General features: G+C 61.0%; 1 protein-coding gene across 1 annotated transcript in view; it reads right to left on the bottom strand.

Annotated features, from left to right (window-relative positions):
* The window catches only part of FIBCD1 (fibrinogen C domain containing 1), a 30233-nt gene extending 19737 nt beyond the window's left edge, over nt 1–10496 (bottom strand). The window contains exons 1-2 of the mRNA XM_046023108.1: nt 10395–10496; nt 1065–1544 (exon numbers count right to left, since the gene is read on the bottom strand). Coding sequence (XP_045879064.1) covers nt 1065–1544; nt 10395–10466 — 552 coding nt within the window. The 5' untranslated portion in view covers nt 10467–10496. The remainder of the gene's footprint in view (nt 1–1064; nt 1545–10394) is intronic.
* Nucleotides 10497–27053: the final 16557 nt, after the last annotated feature.

Here is a 27053-nt window from a genome sequence, read left to right as displayed (position 1 = left end):
GACGGGGGGGCGCAGGTCACCCAGAAAATCTGGAGGTGTCCCCAAGCCCTGCTGATAGAAGGGGTGACCACCCCACCCTGGGAGAGGAAAGCGCCTTCCGATCAGTCACCCAGACAGGAGGACGAGGGCTATAATTTCTCCAGCTGTAGCCTTCGGAGGAGAGAAATGACCCACTGCTCATGAGCTGCGGAGTGACCGAGTGCCTGGTCACCGCCAGCGTCCGGAAGGGGCTGGCATCAACGGCAGGGTGTCCCCAAGGACCTGAGTCACTGGGGAGAAGGGGTACAAAGCCAGAGGCTGGGCAGGGCTCTGGAAGGCCAGATGTCAGAGGCCACTGGACCCTGTCTCTTGGCCATTGTCTCTTTCTGGGCCTCAGTTGTCTCTTCTGGAAAATGGTGAAAAACCAAGTCCCTGATCTGTGTGGGGGGGCGGGGGGACTCTTGCTGGTGCTCCAGGAGGGGCCAACATCGCAAACTCTTCCCAGATCTACAAGGTGCTTGCTAGGACCTGCCTTGGCTCAGGGGAGTTGGGGCAGAGGTGTTGCGGGGAGGCTAAGGGTCTGGTTGAGCTCTCTCAGCGGGTCCCTCCTTCCCTAGAAAGCTGGGAGCATCGAATGGCAGAGAAAGGGGGAGAGAGCTGGGAAGGGGGTACAGCTCTCTCTGGACATGTGGCACAGCTGAGGAGAGGGTCTGCCCCTGACCTGTCGCGTGACCTTGAACCCCAAGTCACAACCGATGGAGGCCAGGTCTGGCCTCACCTGTACAGATGCACCTGGGAAGCCTCTGGAGCCCTGGACTTGACCTGACTGTGGGGTGCCCCACAAATACCCAGGATCCCCAGGACAGTGGGCAGGAAACGGTGTCCCTCGCTGGGTGATCTTGGATGAGACTCACTTCTCTGAGGCTCACTTGCTCGAAGGTAGTTGGGAAGAGCAACAATCCCCGGTCCTAGGACCCTTGGGGACGAAGGGACACTGTGGCCATCAGGTGCCCAGCACCGGGCCGGACCCGCTGGCGGCGACCCCCGCCCCCACCAAGACCCCAGGTGCAGACCCAGCCCCTCACCTGGATGAGGCGGCCCTGCTCGCTCTGCAGGGCGCTGAGCCCCTGGCCCAGGGTGCCGAGGCCCTTCCGCAGCCCGGCGCACTCCGCCTGCAGCTCCGAGGCCCGGGCCAGCAGCCGGGGCAGCTGGTCCGCCAGGGTGTCCAGCAGCTCCCGCTCCTGCTCGCCGGCCAGCCTCGGCTCGGCCCGGTGCTCGGCCAGCGCCTGCAGCACGGATGCCTGGGCGCCCTCCAGGCGGGCGAAGCCGTCGGTGAGGTCGGGGCAGCGCGGGTCGATGAGGATGCTGAGGCGCGAGCTGTCGGCCCTCTCCACGGTGACCAGGGCACTGTTGGCCCCTGCCGGCCCGGTGCTGACGACGGGCGGGGGTGCCGTGCCTGGCGCGTGGGTGTGGTTCAGGAAGAGCACAGCGCCGGTGACGGCCACGGCCAGCAGCACCGCCAGGGAGAGCAGCACCGTGCACAGCACGTAGCCGCAGCTGGGCCACTGTGGGCCGGCCCCGCACACACAGACACAGAGACAGACAGACAGACGGACAGGAGAGAGAAGGGGCGGCATCAGGGGCAGAAAGGGGCTTCTAGCTCTGCCTGGGGAGGGGGACCCAGGGAGCCTCAGGACAGGGCTCTGGCCTTTGGGAGGCCTGGGCAAGACTCAGAGGGCCCCCTCCATGGGCACAAGGACAAGGGAGTCCTACAGAGAAGCAGAGATGAGAGACAGAAGCCCAGAGGGGAGTCAGAGAGCCCAGGACCAATAACACAGCAAGTGCGAGGGAGCGGGAGATGCAGGCAGCCGGGGCTGGAGAGGATGAAAAGAGAAACGGAGGCAGAAAGGCGGGGAGACCTTTGGAGAGCCAGCCGCCCTCCCCTCACTGTCCGTGCCCTGATCCTGCAGGCACACCTCCCCCATGCAGCCCTCCTGGGTGGGTCACGGCTGCAGGTGAGGGCTCCCACAGCCTCAGGCCCCCCCGCACTGCCACTTCCGAGGGTGGGGGGTGACCCTGGGTGAGGGATCTCACCTCACTGAGCCTCGGTGTCCTCACCTGTAAAATGGAGGCAATAACGGCGCGCCCTGCCCCGCACGTGGGTGCCCGCCGTGCAGACTCAGGAAGAGAGAGCTGTAACGGTGACAGCAACCACGCTGAGAATTGTCACACTTCACAGCAGAATGAGCGCCCATCCCTAAGCTTTCCCCCTGGAGCACCCACAGCCCAAGTCCCGAAGCCTGGGCAGGCCCGCGAGGCCGCCAGGCACGAGTCCCCGGGGTGCAGGGGGCCGCCGAGCCCCTCCTCGCCTCTTTCCTCCCCTCTCCGCAGAGCAGGCTAATGCCAGGCACCCTGGAAAAAGGCGCCTCCCTCCCTTGAAGGAGGTGGGGGCTGGGCCGCCGGGCAGCTTTGCCCCCCAGAGCAAGAAAAGGGGGGACGTAAAAACTGAGTTTGGTGGGGAGCTACCGGCTAGAACGGGGGGGCAGCTTATCCTTAAAGGAGGTGCACCCCCGTGCTCGCTGTACCAGATCGCTCACAGCCCCGAGGGAGCCCGCAGAGCAGCCACAGTGCGGGTGCCACGTGGGGGACGGGAGGCCCAGGAGAGCCCAGGGCTTGCCCAGAGTCGCACAGCAGACGAGACGTGAGCTCCGACTCGACCCCCAGCCCCCTGCCTCCTCTCGGGGCCAAGCCCCTTCTCCAGCTGGCTTTCCCCCACATTTACAACTTTCGGAACTGGAGATGCGTCTTGAAGTCAGTACAGGACGCATTTGGAGCCGTGCCCAGCGCACTGTGCGTGTGCGGTAAATATTAGCAGCTTTTACTACCGTGATAGATGCGCACAGAGCACCGGGAGGTGATTGTTCCTTGTTTTCCACCCAAAGTGTTACTTCTGTATGTCAGCGATGCTGGGGGGCACCTTCCCGTTTTTCCACATTGTAACATCTCCGATGGGGAGGAGGCTCCTACAGCTGAAATCGACCCCTGCTTTCCCAGTGATACACCAAATAGCATCCTCTTACACAACACCACTTACTACGAGAAAGCACCATGGAGCAAGCAGCTGGTTTTGCATAAATTCAGATTCTACAAGTAAGTTCCGAATCTCCTAATTGGCATCGGAGGAAGGCGGGGGCGGGGCTGAGGTGCAGAAGGACAGAAGCCCCCCCTCCGCCAGGAAGGGTGCCGTGCTGCTGGCGAGATGAGGGAGAGACGTCCTTAGCCGGGCCCTGCGGGGATGATGTCCCCAGGACTCAGCCTTCGCCCCTCCTCTCTCCATGCCTTCCCCATCCATCCCAGGCTCCACACATCTCAAAGGTTTACTCCTGCCGGACCTGGACACGCGAGCTCCCCACATCAGCTCCGCATCGGCTGCTCCCTGAGCCTGAGGCATCTGCTGTCCCTGCTCCCCTTCCTAATTCCCTCTCTTCCTTCAGGGCCCAGCTAGATGCCACCTCTTCCAGGAAGCCTTCCTAGACTGTATCCCCAGCCCTCCCCGCCCCAACCTAGTTATGGAGAGGCTCCTGCTCCGTGTTCGCAGGGCCCTTGCTCCCCCCTCCTCCATGGTGGCGCTCATCAAGACAGAAGGCCGTCATCACCTTTGACTTCATTGACCTACTCGCTCAGACACCCATTCCGCGTTCACTGGATGTCCCCATGTGCCAGGCTCCAGGCCACTCCCTAAGGATGGGGGTGGCAGTTGTCCTAGCCCTGCCCTGGGGGAGCCCATGTCCCCTGGACGGCGAGTCTCAGCCTCTGTGGGGCGTGGATCAGTTTGGAAACCTCTGAAATGTGTGCACACCAGGACGGCTCGGTGGGCAAGACCCGGGCCCGGGAGACTTACCCTGGACCACGGGAGCCCCCGAGGGCAGGGCCCGCTCGCCTGGCACGGAGCAGCTGCTTGTTGGATGGATGGGAGGAAGAGCAGATGGACCGAGTCACTTCCCGGTGACCGCGCTCACACCGGGAGGAGGCCAAGGCTCTTCCGACGACCGTGTGCGGCAGGGCAGAGGCTCATGACCTCCATGCTGAGCCCTGGACCCCAATGCAAGGCCACCTCGAACCCCGCACCCCCTCTGATGGCCTCGCCCGGAATGAAGGCAGCCTCCAGGTCTGCCCCAAGTCCCCAGTCACCTGCAGGACAGACGCTTCCAGATTATCGCCACCATTCCTTGTCCCCAGCCCTGAAACCTCTGAACAACCCCTTGCTCCGGTTAGATTCACTCGGCAGATGGGAAAACTGAAAGTCGGAGAGCCGGAGACCCCTTCCCAGGGTCACACGGGAGGCACACGGGAGGGCCGGCCGGGGCCGGTGGCCGGAATCTGCTTCCCTCCCACCACGTTCTTCCCTCTGTCTGGAGTGTGAGTGGGGCTTGCGAGACAAAGCTCTGTGTCAGCAAGCAAGTCCCCGTCAGGCCCCTCCCGGAGCCCGTCGGGAGACACCTTGCCCCGAGCAGCTCTGAGCGCCGTCCTCCAACCGAAGAACATTAAAGTCCCCAGCTGGCAAGCCAGCGCGGCCAGCCCCATCCCCCCGTGTCTCCAGGACCCTCACCCTCTCGTGCGCCCGCTTCCACCCAAGCTCCGGGGCCCTGGAGGGACGGTAGAGGGTGGCCGGGAGGGAGAGGCTTGAGAAAGCCATAGAGGGCCCCCTGAGGGGCAGGGGGATGATGGAGTCGGAGCGGAAACAGGCCACTCGGCAGAGGAGAATTAGCCTTCTGAGATCACCTTAAGCATGATGTCCTGCTCACTTTTACGGGCTGCTGTTGACGTGTCTGGCACAGGAATCTGCCTGAGATAATCGGGGGGGGCGGCTCTGGGGGGCGGGCAGCGGGACCAACCATGCCGCGGGGCTGGAGCTCATTAATGAGCCGTGGGCTGTGGACGAGCAGGGCACAGGCCCTGGGGCCCGCAGGATGCCACAAAAGTGCACGGGCAGGGAGTGGGGACTCTGGGAAGCTGTCCCGGGCAGTGGGCACGAGAGGAGCCAGGAGCCCCGGGTTCGAGGTCCACTCTGCCCTTAACTGATTGTGTGAGCCCCCAGCTGGAGGGACATGCCCTCGTCCCCTGTGCGACCCCCCAGTGCCTGCCCAGGGTCAGTGGCTTCTCAGGCAGCCCAGCCCAGGGGAGAACCAGACGGGCACGGGCCCGGGGACGCAGGAGGGAAGAAGCCGCAAAGGTGCCCCAGGGAAGGGGGGGGGGGCGTCTTTCCTGGCTGCCTCTGTGTGTCCCCAGCCTCAGAGGGGCCCCTGGGGTCCTGCGGGGAATAGGAGCACTTAGGAGGGAGGGACCAAACGCACTGATGCTTTGTTAGCCAAACACGCCCAGCCTGGCCTGCTCCTTCCTTGTCTGCTAGGCGAGCCTGGGGGCAGTAGCCTGGGGCGGACCAGGACTTTGCTCCTATAGCACAGGAAGAAGAAAGCGTCCCTCTAGGGAGAGGCCGGGCAAAGTCAGATCCAAACGCAAGCGGCTCCGAGCCCCCCATCTCGTAGGAGCACCCCATCCGGAGGCAGGGAGGCCGTTCATCATGATGGAACAGCCTGGTGAGGCTGTGGACTGGGAAGACCAGGGGTGGGTGATGTATGGGCAGGGGCATGGCAGGGAGGGGCTCTCAGGCACGGAGCTGCAGGGGGGCGGCGCGGAGCCCCTGGGGGCGTCCTTCCTCCCCACCTCCTCCTGGGAGCCCACATCTTCCGCCACCACCACCGCCACCGCTGGCTAACTCGGAGTTCCTGGCTCTGGCAGGACTCGGGGTGGGGGGGTCCCAGAGATCCCCTAAAGTGAGGGGCTGCTTGTTCGGCTCAAAATTCTGGGGTCCCAAAGACGGGAAGAAGACCTACTAGCTTGTTCTATGTGCTCCGAGGAGAGCCCCCTGTCCTGCTAGGCTCTCTCCAGGGCATCCCACGCTGAGGGGCATTGAAGCCTTGGGCCATAGGGAAGGTCCTGGGGGAGTGGCTGAAGGGGACAAAGGGACAGGACGTGGAGAGCTGCCCAAGTCCACCCCTCCTGGGGGCTCCAAGCTCCCCACGCTCTGGCACTCATCGGGAAGCACGCGGCTCTGGGTCTATTTTGGGGGGTGGGTCTCCATGTTTCTTGGGAGGGGTTTTTTCCCTGCCCCCCACAGCTCCCGGCCTCCTGGATGTCCCCCCAGCCTGCCAGCACCAAACCAGGTTCTGTCCATCCCCTGACCCGAGTCCCCCGGAGAGTCCCACCCGGGGACGGCACCACCCCCTCACCCCTCCAAAAGCTGGAGCCTTGCCGAGTGTCCCCTCTTTCCCCCCCACTGACACCCAGCCAGCCTCCTGGCTCTGTCCCCGTGCCCCCAGGGCTGCCCTGGTCTAAGCGCCCTTGCCTGCCTCTAGATTACTGTGACCATCTCCCCACCGGCCTCCCGGCCACCTCCCAGCCCCACCAGCTCATGCCCCACACGGCAGCAAAGGGCCCCTCCCAAAGGCCCCGCTGAGACCCCTCTAGAGCGACGGAGGCCTCCTGTCCTCCAGAGCAGGTCCCACGGGGCCCCTGCAGGCTCCGCCCCCCAACCCCACCGTGTTCTTCCCACCTGCCTGGTTCCTTCCCTGTCCCCCAACACACCTCGGTCTCCCTCCTGGACAGATCTGGCCAATACTGTCCAGCCTTAACCTCACCTCCTCCGGGAAGCCCTCTTCTCCACACTCCCGCCCTGAGGTCTGTCCCAGCCACCCCTCCAGAGTGGAGAGCGAGCTCCGTGGGGCAGGCCCAGAAGAGTGACAGAAGCGTCCTTGGCCAGTCGCCCCTGCGGGCCTCTTCTCCTCTCCTTCTCTCCCAGCCCCCCCCAAACCCAGGGACCTCCACCGGAACCCCAGGGGGCAAGCGCTGGCTTTTCTTTACAGATTCTCGTAATACTACCTGACTTGTGGGTTTCTTTGTTCCCCTCCCGAGACTCCAAGCTCCCTGAGGCCCAGATTCCCAGCTGTGCATCCCAGCTGAGGTGGGGACTCTGAAAACAGTCACCGGGTGAATGCAGTGCAGCGGGGTTTAGGTTAGACATCGGGAAGAACTTCCCAATGAGGATTAAAGACATCAGGAAGAACTTCCCAATGAGGATTAATTTTCCTTCTGCAATGTTTCTAGAAGCTTCGAAAGGACCAAGAGGCACTGCCTGGGATTGCCAAGGTTGACCTCCCTGTGGGGTGCCGTGACTCGAGGACTGCTCAGGAACGAGCCCCCGCCCAGGAGGAGCTGGTTACAGGGTGACTTTCTGGCCCTACACTCCAGGAGAGAAGAATCATGTCTATTTCTAGATCCTTTCATCTGAGCGACTCCAAACTCTGGCAACTTTTCCGCCATCATCTCCTGCCCCAGGGGTGAGAGAGCCCCTTCGTTCTGCAGGCAGAGAGGGGACACTCTAACGAAGGCGGGAGCTTGTCCAAGATCAGCCAGAGAAAGAGGAGGTGAGTGAGGAGGGGCCAAGGGCAGAGCGGCCTGAGATGGTCCCCAGAAACAGCAACGCGGGACACTTCATGGGCAGCAGGGGCCGTGAGGGCCCCAGGGAACCCCGCGGCGTGCACACCAGGACTCTCCCCCTGGAATTACGTCACGTAGCTGAGCAGACTGAACGAGGGAAGGACAGCCAGCCGCTCTTGCCTTCCTCTGCCCGCCCGGGCTCCTCCAACACCTGGGAGGACCGGGTTTCAGGTCCCGGCTCTAGCTCCTTTACCCTCAGTTTCCTCATCTGTCAAATGGGTTGATGATCCCCGCTGCCAACCTCCCAGTGCGGTTGCGGCTAAGAAATGAGAGGCGTAGAGAGAGAGATGAGCCTGGCTGCTGCTCGGAGTGAGGCAAGGGGCCTCTGTTCTCCCGGAGGAGGTGGCCCTTCTGGCGGGAGCTGGGCGGTCAGGTCATTCTCCCTGACGGGCAGAGGGAAGATCGGGACGCTGACAGCCTGCAGAAGGGAACAGGCTGCGGTAAGGCCCGCCATCCTCACTTGACCCTCCGAGGAGCCCTTGTGAATCGAGGAGGAAGCAGGAACCGCTGTTCTCATTTTGCAGGTGGAAAGCCTAGACCCAGAGAGGGGGAGTAACGTCCCCAGAGTCACACAGCATGCGGATGCCGAGGCAAAACTAGGAACGAGGGAGGAGAGAAGGCCAGACCTACGGGAGGAAGTCGAGAGGGACCCAGGACAGCAAGGCTCTCTCCTTCTATACCGAGCCCAGGAAAGGCCTTGCCTCTTATCTGAAGCTTCCAACGAGCCTGAGGGGACGCAGGGGACAGCCTGTCTACATGCTGGGTCACCAAAGGAGTGTGAAGCGGAGGTGGTGTTAGATATTGGCCCCAGGCCCCTAGGGCCACAAGCCCTTAGCTGCCTCTGATGCCAAGGAGGCAGACAGCTGGGCTCTGGCTGGTGGCAGCTGGAATACGTGTCCCCAGGCAGCAGCAGAGGGAGGCCCTGAAGCCACATTTCAAACAGATCCCCCAGAAGCCACCTCCCCTTGAGACCCAGGAGCACTGGCTGGCTCCTCACCCACAGTGCCCAGCTGAGGCTTCATGAGTTCAATTCAGCAAAGAGCCCCAAGCTCCCACCCCGAACTGCGTGGAAGGGCAGGAGCCTGGGCCCCTGGGGAAGAACTGGAGATGGGAGTCCAGAAGAAGCGTGTGTCCAAAGGGAGCTCCTGAGAGAGGAGGGACCTGGGACAGGGGAACAAGGCAGTGAGAAAAAGGTAGTTGAACAGCACAGGCTAAATGCTTCCAGAACTTTGAGGCATAGCCAGGGAACATCAGGGAAGGCTTCCTGGAGGAGGCGGCATCTGAATAGGTTTTGAAATACATGTAGGATTTCCCTGAGCCAAAGCAAAAGAATGTGTGTGTGTGTGTGTGCGTGCACGCACGTGTGCACACGCATTGGAGATGTTGGTGGAGCCAACAAGATGACACCGCAAAGGTCTGGAAACTGGCAGCCTAGTGTAGGCCTGCGGTTTGACAAATGACAAACAGTCAGTCCCGGTAAGAGGGCTAGTGGGAAAGGAGAACGGGTACAGTGCTAAGAGGGTAAAAACGGAAAACAAAGGAACAGACCACCTGGGAGGCGCTGGGAGCCGCTGGGGTCAGAACTGGGTTCGAATCCTTACTCGCCTGCAACACGCTGTGTGACTTTGAGCACATGCGTCAACCTCTCTGAGTCACATTACCCTGGGATGTGGGACTGTGCATCCCTGCCGAGCCCCCAGGCTGCTGCAGGAAGGGAGTTTCTGCAGATAGTTGGGAAGGAGCTTTGCAAACCGTAGAGGGCTGGGCCCCCACACCGCGGCACCGTCCCTCCAGACAGAATGAGAGAGTGGCAGCTCTGTGGAGCGAGGGCCCAGCAAGGCTCATCCCTGCCGCCCCCCTCTCCTGTCACTGCAAACACAAACAGCTCTTTCCCCAATGACATCTGTCTCAGAGAAATTTGAAATTTAAAACGGGCAGCCCCATTATTTGCTCTCCTTGGTGAGTGGGCCTCCTCATCTTGCCTGCCTGCTCCCAGCCCCAGGGCTGTCCCTCCCCTCGGCTTGGCATCTCCAGCCCCTCTCTGACCGGCCCCGGGGCTCTGCCCTCACCGCTCCCCTTTCCAGTGCACAGCCCTTGGGCACCCTCCAAGCCCGCCCCCTCCACTGTCCCAGAAGAGGCAGCAGGAAGGGTGGAATGAACAGACCTGGCACCACAGACCCAGGTTCAAATCCCAGCAGAGCCTCGTGGCCTCTGGCAGGAGCCACCCTCTCTGAGCCCTGCTTTCCTTGTCTTAAAGCTGGAGAATCATCATACCCAGGCTTCTCGCAGGAGACAAAAATTTATTGATCCTTTACTGTACAGCGGGGTGGGGGCTGTTGAAAGTGTGAGCACTGAGGGGAGATGCAGGGGATGCGCACCTGGTCCAGAAGCTCGGGTTACCCTACCAGCCACCTGGCACCGGGTGGTGCCCACAGTGGGCACCTAGCAAGGGATTAAGGTGCCCATTGTAGAGGTGAGGAGACAGACACTCAGCGAGGGGTGTGATTCGTGTGTGCCCACAGTTTGCTAAAGGGCTGCTCACCCTGTGAACTAGAGGTCTCCTACTCCCTCTGCTCACGCGGGCACGGGGAGGCTGTTGGAGGCACAACGCGGCCCTCTGCCACAGCGCCCGGGGCCTGCGGAGGTGCTGCCCCATCTGCACCCCGAACCCCAAGTTCAAGCCTCTTCTGGAGGAGGAGGAGAGGAGGGCGCCGCCTCGCCCCAGGCCTCCCTCGCCTCGCGGGGTGCACCCCAAACTCCAGCCTCCAGCTGGGCGCCCACCCCGCCGGCCGGAGCGGCGGCCACCACCTCGCCAACCGCGCGGGCTCCGTGTCCCCGCGCCCCGGACCCGCGCGTACCTGCGGCTTGTCACGCGGCCGGTCCTCAAGTTGGGAAGCGCCGCCCATGGTCTTCCACCGGTCGTTGACCATCTTCCGGCAGGACTGGCGGGGGCGCCCGGCCAGGCGCGCCGCTGCGGAGCGCAAAGACGCCGGGGTGGGCGCGGGCTCGGGCGCGGGGCGCGTTCCGCCCGCCAGATCTCCGCCTCGGGGCCCCGCGCCGGCTGGCCCGGGCCGGCGGGCGTGCGTGCGTGTCGGGGGATGCGCGGGTGAGGACGGGGTGCGCGGGTGTGCGCGGGTGGGAGCGGGAGCGGGAGCGCGAGAGCAGCCAGCCCGCCCGCCGCTCGCGCCGCGCGCCGTCCCCGCTCCCGCGCCTCCCCCTGCGCGCTCCTCTCCCTCCTCCCTCCTCCCTCCTTGCTTCTCAATCTCCGCGTCTTTTTTGTCTCGGACTCTCTTTGCCTTTTATTGCTCCCCCCGGCCTCTCTCTCTCTCTCTCTCTCCCTCTCTCTCGCACACACACACACACACACACACACACACACACACACACACCCCGCGGCCAACGACAGTCCAACTCCACCTCCGAGAAAGCCCAGATAAAGGGGCAGAACCCGCCCCGGGCCCCGGGGGCCAGCCGGGAGGTGGCAAAACGCCGCGGGCAGCCCGCCTCCTGCCGGCTCCCGGAGGGGCCAGGGAAACGCGGGCGGCGCCTCCTCGCAAACTTCCTCCCGGGCCGGACGCGTGCCAACTCACCGTGCGCGGGGGGCGCGGCGCCGGGCGGGCCCAGGGGTGCCCCTGCCGGGCCGTCGGGCGACTCCCCGCAGCCGCGCGGCGCTCCTCCCGCTTCCTCCGGGCGCAGGGCTCACCCCGAGACCGGGGCGGGGCAGGGGGTGCGGCCCGGCCGGAGTGCGCCCCCCCGGGTCTCTGAGGCCTCGGTCCGGGCTCCGGGGCAAGTGCGTCCGTCCTGGAGTCAAGAGCTGCTGGGACCTTCCCCTCCGGATGCCGACCCCGACCCGGCCCGGCCGCGGTCCGCGACCCTGGATCCTGGCGCTCGCGGGCCAACAGCTGGCCCGAAGCCTCCCTGTGCAGGCGGCCCAGGGGTCCCCGCCGCCACCGTGACAGCCACCGGCGCCGCGGTCCCAAGTACGAGCCGCTCCGCTCTCTGCCCGCCGCCCGCGTTCCCCAGGCGCGCCCCGCACCGTCTCAGCCCCCGCCTCCTCTGCCCGGGAGGGGAGGGATCTGTGCCGGGAGGGGACTTCTTAGTGGCCCCCTCCCACCAGCAGCACTTTTAAAAGCATTTAATCCGCCCCGCGCAGCCTTCGGAGGTAGTCGACAAAGTCCTTAATCTGCGCCGTTAACGAGCTGCTATTGTGGCTTCTGACCGGGAGGCGCCCACACGGCCCGACGCCGCGTTCTCGGCGGGCCGCCCCCTCTCCAGGCCGCCGCAGGAGCCCGGACGACTGCCCCTCCCCCACCCCTTTCTCCGATCCCTTCTGCTCCCCCCAGCTTCAGAATAGACACCCCCATTCCCGCCCCCCGCTTCTCCCCAAAGCTGTTTTCCGGCTCCTGGGGAGCCTTGGCCCGCCACGCTGTTCCCTGGCACCGTCTTCGTCTCTTCCCCACCGGCTGCCAGTCTGTCGCCCCATCTTCGTCCCTCTCCCGGCCCCTCTCCAAGCCCCAGACAGGCGATGCAGGCGGCCCGGAGGTGGGGGCCCAGCCCAGCCTGCGAGGTCGCTGCGCCCTGAGCCGGGAAAGCCGGGAAAGCGGGGAGACCCCATGGCCTGAGCCCTCTGAGCAGCTGTCACTCACCCACCCGCAGCTGGGTTCACAACAGGCCAGCTGTTTGTGCCTACCTTCCTCTTCCTCTCAGGCTGCCCCACCTGCAGCCCCACTCCGTCTGCGTCCCAGAGGGAGGCTGTCTAGGCTGCTGGAGAGGATCCCACAGCACTGGCTGAGGGGCAGGGGACCTGCGTGGAGTCCAGGCTCTTTCAGGATGGCACCCTTTCCCCCGGACCTCTTTCCTGTGGGTTCCAGGGATTGGCAGGTGACCTGGGGTGGGAGGGCATCTGGCTGGGGCAGAGGAGTATGGTGGAAAGCACAGAGCCCTGGCTGTGAGGCCTGGGGCAAGCTACTGCTCCTCTCTGAGCCTCAGTTTCCCCACGTGTGCCAACAGGTTAACAGCACCGTCTTTGGAAGAGCTCTTGTGGCGCTCTGAGAGAGGGTGTACTGAAGAACTTGAGCACATTTAAAACTCTCCTGCTATGACCTTGGACAGATTTCCTGTCTCCTCTAGCCTCAGTTTCCTCACTGAAGAAATCAGGACCTCCTCCTTCTTGATGGGGAAGAGTGACGTCTACAGGCATGTGGCTGGGACTGCCAGTCTGTGATTCCGATCTGGGGAGAGGATGTGAACTCCGCATGTGTCTCTGAAAAGACAAAAGCTCACCCTGGGGCGGAGCCCTGAACGGAGAATCTGAGGGCACGGTGATGCGGAGGGTGGTGAACAGAGGCTCGGGGCATCTGCTCTGAATGGGCGGGGGAAGCATCCTGAAGAAGCAGGGGCGTGAGCCGGGCCTTGAAGGCAGGATGTCTGGCCGCTGGGCAAGAAGGCGTCACAGCAAAGGCAGGGCGTGGAGAGTGAGGGCCAGTGGGCCGTGTGGGCAGGTGCAAGCAGGAGGATGCTGCTGGGAGATCTGCTCCCAGGCCTGCCTAAGGACGGTTGCACAGGTAAGCGGGGGCCACCTAGCGGCTCCTCCCGGCACTGCTTGCTGCGGGGTGTCTCACCTGCTCGGGGCAGACCCCTCACTTTCCCACCCTTGAGGGGGTGCAGTGAGTACCTGTGCCAAGGACGATCTCCACCTGTCACCCCTTGGCACCCCAAGAGAGAAGAACCAGTCCTGGTGCGGCTCTGGCATGAGCCTGCAGGCCTTTTCTCAGTGCTTTACACACCGTATTCACCTGACCCTCTTGGGGCGGAGTGTCGGGGAGAGGGGACGACCACCCTCAGCTCGCTGACCTCACCATCTGTGTAAGAAAAATCGAAGCTGACCTCACAGAGGGAACAGTCCCCTCTCCCTTCCCTTGTGGCAGAGCTAGCGTCCCCAGAGCCCCGGGGAGGAGCCCAGGTGTGCTCAACTGGCCAGGGCAGGATCAAGGCTATCTGGGGACCAGCCAGGACTCAAGACCGCAGGTTGCATGGCATAGGCCCGAGGCTGTCCCCGTGCCCCAGAACACTCCCTGGGAATCCATTCACCCTCCTCCCTCTGGCTCGCCAATTCCCCATGTTCCTTCTTTCCCTCCCCGTGGCTGCCTAGAGACGATGTTGGTCCCACCAACAGAAAAAACTCCTGTCTGGGATTTTTAGTGCAAATTCCAAAAAGGCTGAACTGTCCTGCTTGTCATTTGGGGCCAGGACATCAATTGTAGACCCTCAGCAGCCCAGTGACAGCTGCCCTTGGTCAGATGCCCACCATAGTCTGATGGAGGGCATGGCCGTGGGCGTCCTCCTGATGCAGGACACCTCTGGTAGCAGGGAGTGGGTGCAGGGCAGTGAGTCACGCTGGCCCTGGAGGGATGGAGAAGAAGAGAACCAATGAAGGAGATAAGAGATGGCCGGGGCATCGGATGATAGCACTCTGGGGTCCGGTTGTTCAAGGGCTACAATCTGTTAAGCATCCCCCGGCCCCAGCTCCCTGCTAAGCACCCTGCGTTCTCCCTCCTAAGTGGGAGCTACCGTAATCCCCATTTCATGGATGGGAAAACTGACTTGGGTAAGTTACGCAAACTGGTATAATGAGTAGCTGCCATTCCGCATTTTCCATAGGCCAAATACCACTCATTAGTGATATATTTTATATCATGTAATCCTCACCAAAAACCTCTAGGTGGGACCAGTTTGCATGCCCATTTTATAGATGAGGCAACTGAAGGTCAGAGAGGTTAAGTCACTCAGTCGAGATCCCCCAGCAAGGGTTGGGGTCAGAATTAGAACTCGGGTCTCTACATGGCCACCCCTCTCTCTGTCACTGGCTCTTGTCCTCTTTGTCATCTAGAGCTGGCCCGAGACATGCCGCGATGTCTCGGCGGCGGCTCCGCGAACGTGGACCGAATGTCAACTGTGCTTGGCTCGTGGGGCCTGGGGGTCTGCCCGGCCAGGAGGTCGGGACCCCTGGCCCTCATCCACGCAGCCTCTGCCCCGCACTGCCAAGGGCGCTGGGCTCTTGCCGTAAAGCTGTTTCAACTTAACTCTGACAGTCACATTTATCATTAAAAATAAATTTATCTTGGCTTCCTGTGGCATGGAAAGCTACTGTGCAGTGATTCAATGGGCTTGTCACCCCTCACGGTTAGGCACGGGGAGCTGAACAACTGGATGGTCTCCAGCGCCGGCTCCTCATTTTCTGCGGCTGGAGCCAGAAATGTACAGTGGGCTGACATTTAATTTAGAATCCAACATACCTTGACATAAACCTATAATACAAAGACAGGGGCGGGGGTGGGGGCTGCCAAGCCCGGGGGGGGGGTGTGGAGGGTGGGGGGAGCCCAAGTGACAGGGTGGATTTCTTTCTTTCTTTTTATTTTTTATTTCGCTTTGTCAACACTGAGTAGTGATGACAGTCTAGAGGCCGCCATCAAAGGCGAAAATTAGCATGGAGCAGACGTGCGCGTGTGAGTGTGTGAGTGTTGATGCGCCGTGCAGGGGCGGCGGGGCTGCGCCCCGAGTCCGCTGGGGTGCCGTGTGGGGTGTCCTGTGGTCCGTCGGGCAGATGTAACCAGAGAAAAGTGAGCTGAGGCCAGGTCCTCGGGGCTAGGACTGGAGTCCGGGAGCAGGAGAACTCCGTCGTTATGGGCAAGAGGGCACCTGCCCGTTTGCCTCTGTGCCTCCAGCCCTTCCCCGAGACCCTCTGACACATAGTCAGTGCTCAATAAACGCAGAGCCGTCAAGGACGATGTTATTTTTAAAGCTAGCAGCAGAGGTCTGGTTTTCTATGCAGCAGAAAATCCTGATAGACTATTTAGGTGTGAAAAGCTGAGGCTTAAGGCTGGCCCGGGTGGGGAGGGCAGGACACCGGAGGGAAGCCAGAAACCCAGGAGAAGCATGGTTTCAGCAAAAGCAGCTGGAGGGGAGCGGCCGAGAGGAAGAGGGAAGAGAGGCCATGCGGGGCCCGGGGTGGGGGGTAGACTGGCCTGGGACCCTCAGAGCTGGCGCAGGGGGATGTGTGCTCTCGCAGAGAGTGGTTTTCGGGGCTGTGTTGTAGAAGGATGCCATTCGTTACCCTCTGTCTTTGGTGCTTCGAGAAATGGAGGGGGAGGACCCCGCCACACGCCAAGGTCAGCACGAGGCAGAGTGAAGGGTCCAGCTACTGGAGGGGAGGGCAGGAGGTCCAGAATTCAGCCCAAGTAGGAAATCCGCACAGCAGGTGACCTGAGCTTGAGTCATTTCAGTTTTCTTTCTAGAGCACTCACAATAGCTACCATATCACTGAAAGCCCGGTGCTGTGCAGGCCACCGGGATTTCCACCAGGAGATCTCACTGGAACCTAAGAGGCAGCTGCTGTGATTTATTTTCCCCATTTCACAGATAAAGAAACAACTGGTGTATGTGAAGGTCAAAGATGTTGCTCAAGGTTAGACATCTCACAAACATCACAACTTGAGGTTGAGCTGAGCAGTGGGAGAGGGAGAAGCAGGTTCCCTGCTGATCAGGCAGCCCGATGTGGGGCTCCATCCCAGGACCCTGGGATCATGACCCGAGCCGAAGGCAGATGTTTAACGACTGAGCCACGCCGGCGCCCCAAACCTCTTTTCTGGACTGTACACACTGTAAGGTACTGTATGCACCGAGGTCCCTAGAGTGCTAACCCCAGGGTAATTATAACCTTATTTCTTCCAAATCATACATGGTGGCACGTTTCCCGGTGTGTTTTGTAATTTTGGATTGTGCATGCTATCTTCATCAGAACTTTATTGGCGGGAATCTGGTGTGTTCTGGGCCGTGAGTTCAGCCTACCCTGGATTTGCTTTTGGTTCAGGAAGGCAACTGAAGACACCCCGAACCGAGGCCGTTTTCAGTGCTCGTCTTGCGCGCAGAATACATTCAAACCGAATTTTCACGAGAACAGGCCTGCAGGGGTTTATTTGTAGCAGAAACTCTTTCCCTGTCGTACCGTCATCTCCCTTGTCTGTCCATCTCCGCGCGGGGTCCCTGCCCCCTTGCTGTTTCTGGCCTCTGTTCACGTCCCTCGTTTTCGTTTTCGCTAAACATTAGACAGGAGGTTTATTACATCATACTTGGCGTTTGCAGGCTTTTGGTGGTCGGTATCTAGTCTACTGTATCGCTGACCACAAACCTCTCTTCTCTGGTGCCTATTTTTCTTTTCTTAACTTTAAATAAATGAAGTCTAGGGGTGCCTGGGTGGCGCAGTGGGCTAAGCATCCGACTCTTGATTTCGGCTTAGGTCACGATCTCAGGGTCATGAGTTCAGGTCCCACGTTGGGCTCCGTGCTGGGCGTGGAGCCTGTTTGAGATTCTCTCTCTCCCTCTCCCTCCGCCCACCCCCACCCCGCTGCACACTCTTTCTCTTTCAAAAATAAAAATAAAATAAAGTCTAATATCCATATACTAAAACACGCAGATCTTAAGGGTAAGGTTTGGTTTGGACTACCGGGCCGGTCACGTTTATTGTTCTGCAAAGTTTCCGCGTGCCCCTTTCCCAGTCACAAACTCCACCCCTCCCCACCCCTGCCCTGCCTGGTTCTGATTTCTATCGCCAGAGCTTTGTTTTGTCTTTTCTGAGACTTTGTGTCACGGACTCATGTGGTATGTACTGTCTTGGGTCTGACTTCTTAGACGGAAGCATCGGGGCTGCCGCGTCTACCAGCGACGTGCTCCTTTCCGTTGCCATTGGTGTTCCCTTTACGGCTCTGCCGCCGTCCGCGTGAAGGTGGCCGAACATTCGGGCTGTGTCCACATGAGGCTGTTAAGAACACGGTGGCCGCGCCCATTTGCATGCATGTCCTGGTACCCACGAGCACACGCTCCTTGGGTGCGTACCCAGGAACAGAACGGTGGGATGATAGGGCAGGAGAAAGGTGAACTTGACGAGAAACAGCTTTCCAATGTGACACCTCACGAGCAGGGCCCGGGGCACAGGGGCCGCGCATCTCACCTGCTTTTCTCCCACTGCTCGTCTGAGAGCCGCGGGGCATCACGGTGGCTCTGCTAGGTCTGCTGGAACCCCTGCCCCTCAATCACTCCGTCCCTTCCTTCACTAACCGGGTCATTCAACAAACACTGACTGCAGCCCCCCGCCCTCCTCCCGGCTCCTGACGCCGTCGCCCACGTTCACGGGCCCTCGGGACACGCATGGCATTCGGTCTGCAGGCGCAGCTCTGCCCCAGGCGGGTGTCCTCCATCCCCATCCGGCCCGTCTTCAGGCAGTGACAGGAGAGCCGCTGGGCTGTCATCTCCGTCGCCGAGGACGCTGGCGTCTTGGTCAGACCTCGTCCTCGTGTTTGTGTCTGCGTGTCAATCACCGCTCTAGCGCCCCCCGCCCCTGGTCCAGCTGCGTGGCCCGGCCCCCGCCGCCACCCAGGAGCGAAGGGTTGGTGCCCTTAGAAAAATAAAATAGCCAAATTTATTTCAACGTGGCTGTGCCATGGCCCAGGCCGGCTGGCAGCGTGCAGAGAGAATAAAGGCAAAGCCCAGTCTCCATGAGAGCAGGCCCGTGGTCACATCCGTGGAGAAGCATCTCCCTGTCACCCTCCTGGCTTTTGCATCGCCTATCTTGGCAAGCAGGTTGGTTCCGTCCTCCGGGTCCCTGAGGGATGTGCCCTGGCTCTGTGCCTCGCCCTGGGTCCCGGGTTTCCTGGAGCCCAAGGCCCTAGCATGTGTGGTTCCAGGTGCCCCCATCTCAATCTTCAGGTCCTGCCTGGAGGGCAGGGGAGGCTGGGGAGAGAGGACCCAGCCGGCAGACAGACCTCGGGTAGCACTCCGCCTGGACGCCTCCTGGGAAAACTTCGTCCCAAATCTCAGAGGGGAGCCGACTGCCCCTGGTAGGGCCCAGTGCTCAGAGTCGTGGCTCCCATGGAATCCATCCCCCCTTCTCTGCCATTTCTGGAGTCTTACCAGAAAGTTCCCCTGACCGGCTGAACTCCCAGGGAGAGCTCTCATGCTTTCCCCTCCCACGTCCAATCTACCGGCGAGTTCTTTCAACAAATATTTATTGAACACCTGCTACATAGAGCTTAATTCTAGTGAACAAACAAGATAGTTTCAAAACAGGGGGCTGTCCTACAGAGTGGCTGGTGGAGGGTGAGAAGACTGGGGAGGAGCTGGTGTTTGAAGGAACCTATCATGGAAGGCCCAGAGGGAGAGCTCTCCAGGCAGGTGGGGCAGCAGATGCAAAGGTCCTGAGGTAGGAAAAAGACTGGCATGGTAAGCCATGACAACAGGCCCTGTGGTAGAAGCACAGTGAACAAGGAGGGCAGAGGGGAGGTCAGAGAGGGGAGGAGGGAGAGATGATACAGGGCAGGGAATGAGTTTGGGTTTTACACTCATCACTATAGGAAGCCATCAGAGGATTGGAGGCGGGAGCACCATGCTTTCACAAGTGCATTTCGGCTGCCATGTCAGGGACGGGGTCCGAGAGGGTCTGGGGGGTGGGCAGGGACCCAGAGGAGCTTGCTTGTTCTCACCTCTCGTGAGGTTTGGAGGCAGCTCAGAGGGGGGGTGTTCGTGGCAGAAAGAAGTGGACCCGTATGGGACAGCAGAGTTGGGGGACCGTTTGAATGTACAAATAGGCAACACAACATGGTCAGGGAAAGGGGCTTGGCGGTGTTTTGTGGGCAGGCGCTTGGCCTCAAGATGGGAAAACATCAGGACCCCTGCCCTCAGGGGCACTCAGCGCTCACTGTTCCAGAATGTGCCAGACCTGTAACCGCAGCCTCTTCCCCAGGGGCATCCCTCGGCCAGCGGGGCTGGGAGCTGGAAGGGTGGGGGATAAATGTTGCTGCTCCCTCGCCATCTACCAGCTGCCTCTCTTTCCCGTCTCGCCCTCCCTCGCCCTTCGGGGCGCTGGCTGGGATCCTGATAAGCCCCTCTCTGCTTCTCAGGAAGCCACTGCTCCTGGCCAGACCCTGTGCCTGCAGCTCCCATCCCTTCCGGCGACCACTCTGCAAATTCCCATGTGACCCATTAGGTTTGTAGGCCCTGCTGCTTGGACGCACCAGACACTGGCCACGGCAGGTGGGCTGCTGGAGGACACAACGGTGTCTGTGCTCTGGTGACCAGGTCTTGCCCTTGACCCAGAGAAGCACTTCAGGCTAAAGCTAATGCTGTACCTGACAGAGGTTTTATACACACACTTCATAACCTGAGAGTGAAAATTTCCCATTTCTTGAAAATTCAAAGCTTACCCTGATAGTTAGTCCTATTAATGATGATCTTAGCTAATACGGAGGATGGTCTATGCGCCAGGCACAGAACTTGGCGTGCTGCACGTACTAAGGCACCTAACCCTTACAGGGACCAGCAGTGAAGCCCTAGTGCTCTCCCCATTTACGGAAGAGGAAACTGAGGCACGGGCCTGTCCTGCAGCTGTAGACTGGAGATTTATAGCCGGGTCTTCGGACTCCAGAGTCGGGGTGGGAGGACGTGGTGTTTGGAAGTCCCCTCCCCCTTGTTTTTAGACATTTATTTCTATTTTCTAGTTGCTGTGAACCACACACCTCGCCCTTCCTCGCCCTGGGCCCCGCTAATTACTTCCTTAGGGTGGATTCCCAGGAACAGAATTATGGGGTCGGAGGGTAGGACCATCTTTAAGACTCCTTATCCCTGTGGCCCCGCTCTGGCCTTGCTTTTGGAATCTCTCGCCTTCTTTCCCACACTGTCTTGAGCCCAGCATCATTGGAAAGCATCGGCCTTGGCCTCCCTCTGCCCAGCCCCCAGCTGCCCAAGTCTGCACCTGACCCGCCGCCTGACCTCCTGGGGCCTGCAGAGGAGTTCCGGGCCTCTCCACGAGGCAGCTTTCTTCCAGAAAGGACAGGGGAGGAGGCTCTTACTAAAGGAATTGTGGCTGCTCCTGTCATAGAGTAGGGGCTTTGTTATGATGAAAGAAGGAAGGAAGGAGGGAGGAGACGAGCCAACGAGACCCCTGGACTGCCTGGGCTGACTCCAAGTTGTAGAACAGCTCCTTGTAAAGCAGCTGCTCCTGGACTTGGGGGACGGGCCAGCTGAGCCCAAACCGAGACCCAGACCGGCTTTGTTTGTAGCCCAGCAAGACTGGTGCACCTGGGTATCCAACTGACTTGCAACTAACATGAAAAGAGTTTTTGTTCTAACAGTTCAGGCAGAGAAATGAGGCAGGGTCGCCTGGGATAGTTGTCCAGGCTGTGCCCTGCACAAGGCTGAAAAAGGTTGTGGGGTCTGAGAAAGGCACCTTTATCTAATTTACTCAGAGGTACCAAATGGGATCTCGGGGCTCACGCAGAAGAGTTGGCACATGGTCAGAAGAGGAGAACTGGAGATGCGATGATCTGGCCTCACCCAGAATGTTCCAAGGCAGCAGCAATTTCCAGGCAAGACTGTGAGACCCTGGGCACAAGAGTGTGTCTGAGGGCCAGCAAGTGCCCCCTCTAAGACAAGCCCATGCTGCTGGGCCTGACCACCTCCCACAGCTGACCTTGCTCAGTGATACCTAAACCCTAGCTTTGGGGAGCAGGGGAAGGAGGGCCCTGCCCTGGGTCCCTGCTCAGTGCCTGGCGGTCGGCAAGGCAGACTTCCCTCCAAGGAACCCAGGCAATGGGAAAGAGCAGGGAGCGTGGGGGCCCAGGGGAGATGGGCTCAGAACTGTGCATGGGAGACGGCCCCAGCTCCGTTCCACCCAGAGCCCCATGCCTGAGCCTGCAGCTCAGAGCCGACAGCCATGCTCTAATCCCGTCCCGGGCTGGTGGCTGCCCCCAGCCAGGAGGAGAGAGCGAGCCACCCGGAAAGCTGGTTTGGAGTCCCCATTAGTCGTGGATGGCATCATGGTGCTACTGGGAGATTATCCACACCCGGCTGGTCCCCTGCGGCCGGCCCCAGCGCCCCGAGAGAAGGCAGCTAGCTATTAAGGAGATTCATGGGAAGGGGAGGTGGGGAGGAGGGCTAATCAAGCCGTCCTGATTGTAATTGTCCGAAGGTGCTGGCCTCCCTTGTGAACGTGCCGACCGCAGGCCTGCCTCTGCGACTCCGCAGGCCTTCTCCCTGCTGGGACTGTGCCGCGTAATGTTCTTTTGACATAACTCTATTTAAATTCAGATTTCATCATCCCCCAGAGGACCGGCAAGAGAGCTGAGCTGCGTGGTATAAGCCGGGAAAGGATTAGATGGGGTGGGTGTTATTTCTTCCCTTTTATTTTCCCTTAGTGGTGGAGATGGGCTAGTGGAAGTGGGGCGCTTGTTCTAGAATCCTACGATATCAGAGTCGGAAGGGCCAGGAGAGGCCATCCGACCTAAATCCCCTCCATGTCCAGATAGGGAGCCAAGGCCCAAAGGGGACCCAGGACCCAGACCCAGCAGAGCCCCCCCTCCCCCACGCCCGACTTCCTGGATTCTTTCCCTGACCAGACCCTGGGGCAGGTGTCAAGGAAAGGCTCCGTGCCTGGGTCTTGGCCCTCCCTGCTAGCTGGCAGGTGGCCAGCCACCTGAAGCCCCCTGAGAGGTCCAGCCCCTTCCCCGCTGCTCTGCGGAGCCCGGGAGGGAGGGCAACAGCAGAGCCCCTGTCATGAATCACGTCTCTCCTCTCTGGAGCACAGCTAGGGCTCAACTTCCTCTGCAGGAGGCCCCTGGAGGCTGGCAAAGGCCATGGCCTCTCCGGAGCGGGGGAGGGGGCAGGTGAGGGGGGCGTCAGTGTCGGGCCTGGGCACAGGGCCAGATGCAGTGGCCAGAAATGTGGCTCCCGGGGGAGGCCGGCAGCGGGGTGGCTGGGGGGGCAGGCAGGGAGATGGAAGGCTCAGTGGCTGGAGAGATGGAGGAGGCGAGGAGTGGCAGGGAGGAAGGGGGAGGAAGCGCGGGCCCTCCTGTCATCCTGATGCCGGCCGGGAGGGTGGGGACGCTCAGAGCAGAAGACAGGAGGCATCATGGGAGAGGAAGTTAGTGGCATTTGGGAAGCAACTCCTAGCCTTAGGAATGCCAGAAATGTTCAAAGGAGCATCTGGTTTTTTTGTTGTTTTTTTTTTTTAATTTCCCCCATCATCAACAGCTTGGGTGCTGTGACGGGGGCTGCAGCCCAGCCTGGGCGTCCCCTCTGCCAAGAGGCCTTGCCACCATGGTGACAGTGGCGGGGGGTAGGGGGGCTGGTGCGTCGCGTCCTCCTCGGAGCCGCCAGGCCAAGCCCTGTCGTGCTGGGCTCCTGTGGGATAGCCACGGTTTGGCAATTCAGTGACGTGAAGCCCTGGAAGGGCCTTCAGCTCTGCGGGTCCTTGTCTGAGACGGTGGGACGGGGGCTTCGGGCTGTCGGCCGCGGGACTCCAATCCAATAGGATGTACTGGGACGTTCCATCCTGGGCAAGGGGCGGCCGGGGAGGTCTCCTGCCTTGATCCCAAGGTTCTGGACCCCCACAATTCCTGTCTAGCCCAAGCTCTCTCTCTCCTGCCCTCCTTTGGACCGAAATTTCCTCCCAGCCTGTGCCCACCCTGACGGAGGCTCACAGAGGCCGAGACGCTCCCCTGAGGTTACATTCAGGAAGTGCCCTCATGGGTGTTGGGGTGCCACTGTGACCAGTGTGGGGGACCCGGAGAGGGCAATGGGTAGAGCCAGGGCTGAGTCAGGTTCCCTGGGTCCCCGGTGTAGTCAGCCAGTCACCTCTTCCGTCATGCCCTGTGAATGCGAACTCGGTCAAGTCACAGCCCGTCCCTGGCCTCAGTGTCTCCATCTGCTAATCGAGTCTGCCTCCTGGAGCACCATGGATGTCAAAGAAGACAGGGGTTACATAGTCCCTTTGCAAAGAGGTAACAGATGGGACAGGCGGACGCGGTGAGGAGGCCGGCAGAAGGTCAGTTGGGTGGGGTGGGACAGGGGGTCCCTTCCTGCGGCCAGCACCTGGACTGCCCGCCCAGGCGTTTAGGGGGATAAGGGGCCCTCAGACCCCAAGAAGAAAACGAGGAGGGAGCTGTGCCCGTGTGGTCTGACAGTCCAAAACACAAGGACCCTGCCCCCAAGCAGGGTGGCCCAGAAGGACAGGCTTCCTCTGCCCTTGATGGAGAGAGAGGAGGTGAGGGTCTTTGAACACCTCTGTCCAGAGGCCAGCAGCTGGGCACTGGCCGTGAACTCATCCCTTAGCCGACATGGCTGGTTAGAAGGACGAAGGCCAGAAAGAACGGAGGCCAGGAAGGGATCTGCTGTCCATGTTGGGGGGCCTTGGACCAGTCAGCTGCCCGCCCCCTAGATGCTGAATGGGACTCTCCGACCCCCAGAATCTTCCAACCACAGAGTCCCCAAACCAGAGAAGCTTCGGATCATGAAACCGTGGGCATCCCAGGATGTTTAAGAGAATTTTTTTTTTTTCTAAAAAAGAGAAATCAGTCACGGCAAAGGAATTTGAAAATGCTTCCCAAATGTGAGGACGGCTGATTCGTTCGTGCCATCTTGGAGGGTGGGTGTGGGGCGCCTGGTAGGGGGTAGAACACCGAGGGGGCTGGAGAGACATCCAGAAGCTGCCAGGACACCTGCTTCCTCTTGCGCAAGAACGCAGAGACGTGACACACCACTCCAGATGTCGCCGGGCCCCCCTCCGCCTTCCCCGGCTCACTCCCGTCCCCACAGCTGGGTCCTGCTAGCCTGGGACTCAGCCGTGACCCGGAGGCAGCCCCCAACCCCCACCCAGCCGCACTTGCAGGGTCTGCAAACGAGGGGTGCTCTTCCGTTCTAGCTACAACTCACGGCTTGCCCGAGCTCGTTCACAGAAGCCCCCGTCTCACATCAGGGCTATTCTGGGGTGGGGTGGGGTGCTTAAGGGCCCCTGGCTCCCCGCTGGCCTCCCCCTGTCCTCCCACAGCCTCTCTAGCCTCGCCCACCCCCCCCAAAGTTGCTCTGCAGATCCTGCGTCCATGAGGCCGTCTTTCACCCCGGCCTGGGGGCGTGCTCTGTCAGAGCACCCAAACTTCAGCACAGAAAAATCACTGATTCTGACTCAATGAGCTGAGCTCCCCGATTCCAGGTGGATCTGACCCCCCTCGCCCCCGGCCGGCGGGCCTGCTCAGGTCTGTGAGTGGCCCCGATGTCAGCCTGCAGAGGCCTCTAGAAGAGGACGGGCGTGGCTTGTCTGCTGTAAGGAAGGGCCCCTCTGTGGACGGACCATGGGACACTTGGGCTACACCCTCCAAAGTGCCACTTTAGGGCCCAGGGGCCCAAGCCTGGCCCCGAGCAGGAGTTCAACAAGTAAGAGTTGAGTCAATGGCAGGGTGGGGTGCCCCCGCCTGAGCCCAGAGTCAGGGTGGTGTGGGCAGTCTTATAGCAAAGCCAGTGCCCTTGGGTGCCGGATGGGTCATTTGAGCTCATGTTTGGGGAGGTGCCAGGTGGCCTTGGTGTTGTGCACCCTAAGGGACAGTAACCCTAGGCTGGGCAGGAGCTCCCTCAGGGGTCTGACTTGGTCAGGAAGGGTCCCTTGAAGAAGTGACAAGGAGCAGAAGAGAGGGGGAGGGTAGCCGGTGTGACAGGTGACGAGACAGAGGGACAGGGCCCTATGCTGGGACAGCGCCAGCAATGGGCAAAGGAGAGGCGGGTGTCCAGAGTGCTCCCCCTCCCAACCCCGCTGGTATCTGGTCCAGGCCATTCCATGACGGGGTCCCATCACACCAACGGGGGATCCCGGGGCCGGGACCACTCTTGCGGATGAAGATCCCAAGCTTCCTGCTGGACATATGGGGCCGGGGGCAGCTCTTAAAACACGCCACAGGGGAGGTCAAGGTGTTGGAGGCCCAGCTGTGGGCTGCTAGAGCCCTGGACGGCAGGGGCACCTCCACGGCATGGCTCAGAGGGTGTGGGTTCCCGGGAGGAGATGTGACTGAACGCAGGGGTGAGTCTCAGGGACTGAGCCTGACCCTTCCAGGCCACCATCCTGGGCAGGGTGCCTGTCGCGTGACCCAGAAGACAGGACATCAGGAAGGGCTGGTGGGCTCTTTGTGAGAAGCCCTCGGGGACCTCCAAGAATTTTCAGGTGGCTCTGAGAGGAGGCTGTGACCCCAAAGTCATATGGATGGTGGGGGGCAAAGCAAGTCCTGTGCTCTGACTTGGTCAGAAGGCTAGAGGGTCGGGGGCGGCCCTTCCGAGACACCATGATTCTGAGAGTCTGCGATCTCTGATTCTCAGGCAGGGACATCAGAATCCACGACTGGGGCCCCTCTTATGCCAAAGCCTCTGGGGGACCAACCCTGTGCCCCCTCCTAGGGATGACCTTCCAGCCCCTAATGAGGGACACTGGGGGGGCACCCGGGGCATACCCCCCACGGCGTAGATAGAGGGTGCTTCTTGGAATGGGGCCTGGCAGCCTGAGCGGCGTCCCTGCTCACGCGGCTCCTCAGACACCCTCCTCCTGTTCATAATGAGAGGGCCGCTCCCTCCGAGCCCGCCCCACAGGCCCACACTTGGCTCTGGCGGGAGCGCGGAAGGCCAGCTTGTCCCAGGGACGCCACCACAGACAGATGAGGGAGCGGGCGGGCTGCCCCCGCCCCCGGGGGGGCTGTCTGGGATGTCTTTAAGGATGCTTTGTTAAGCCCCATTAAATATGCATCGCCCCCGTTAAACTTTAATGTCCCACTTTGCGTGTCACATTTTTCTCCTCCTCCTGGGATGGGGGAGGGCTGAGCTGCCCAGAGCTGATGGCTGGCACCAGGGACCGGGCCCGGGCTGCTGCGGCCTAGGGGAGCCTGGCTGTGCTGCTGCCCCTTGGCCCTCCACCTGCACCTGGGCCTTGACAAGCCACTGCCAGGAGGCCCATCCCCCTCTCCCCGGGGCACGCCGGCCTCCCCAGGACCCCAGGGCCCCAGCGATGTATGTCAGGGCGAAGCAGGGGTCAGCAATCTCTTCCTGTGAAGGGCCTGACCATAAAGGTTTTAGGGTTTGTATATTCACCTCGGATTTCTTTTTTCAACCCTTGAAACATAGGAACACCCCCTTAGCTCTGGATTTGGCCTGTGGGCCATAGTGTGCCAACCCTCCCCAGCTGGGAGCCTGTGCCTGGGAGGGAGAAGGGGAGGACTTTGCAATCAGGCACACCTGGGCCAACGTGGGGACCTTCCACTCACTGACCTGCGCACCTTGGTTCCAATCAGCAGAGGGACCAGCCACAACAAACAGTGCGTGAGGTCCTGTTGCCCTACCTGGGGCCCTGCGGGCTCCCTACCTCTTGGAGAACACCTCTCCGGGCATCTGCTGTCTATAAAGCCAACGTGCAAACAGGACCTCAGGACACTGTCATGAGAGGGCTCCTGGGTGGCTCAGTCAGTTAAGCGGTTGCCTTCAGCTCAGGCCATTCAGACCAGCGTTGCGGGATCGAGCCCCGCATGGGGCTCCCTGCTCAGTGGGGAGGGAGCCTGCTTCTGCCTCCCCCACGTGCGTGCATGCACACACTCTCTTTCAAATAAATAAATCTTTTTTAAAAAATGACACGATGCTGTCATGAGAATGGAATGAAACGAGGT

This window comes from Meles meles, chromosome 11 (assembly GCF_922984935.1).
Source record: "Meles meles chromosome 11, mMelMel3.1 paternal haplotype, whole genome shotgun sequence".
Lineage (NCBI taxonomy): Eukaryota > Metazoa > Chordata > Mammalia > Carnivora > Mustelidae > Meles > Meles meles.
This window is presented reverse-complemented; position numbering and strand designations above follow the sequence as displayed.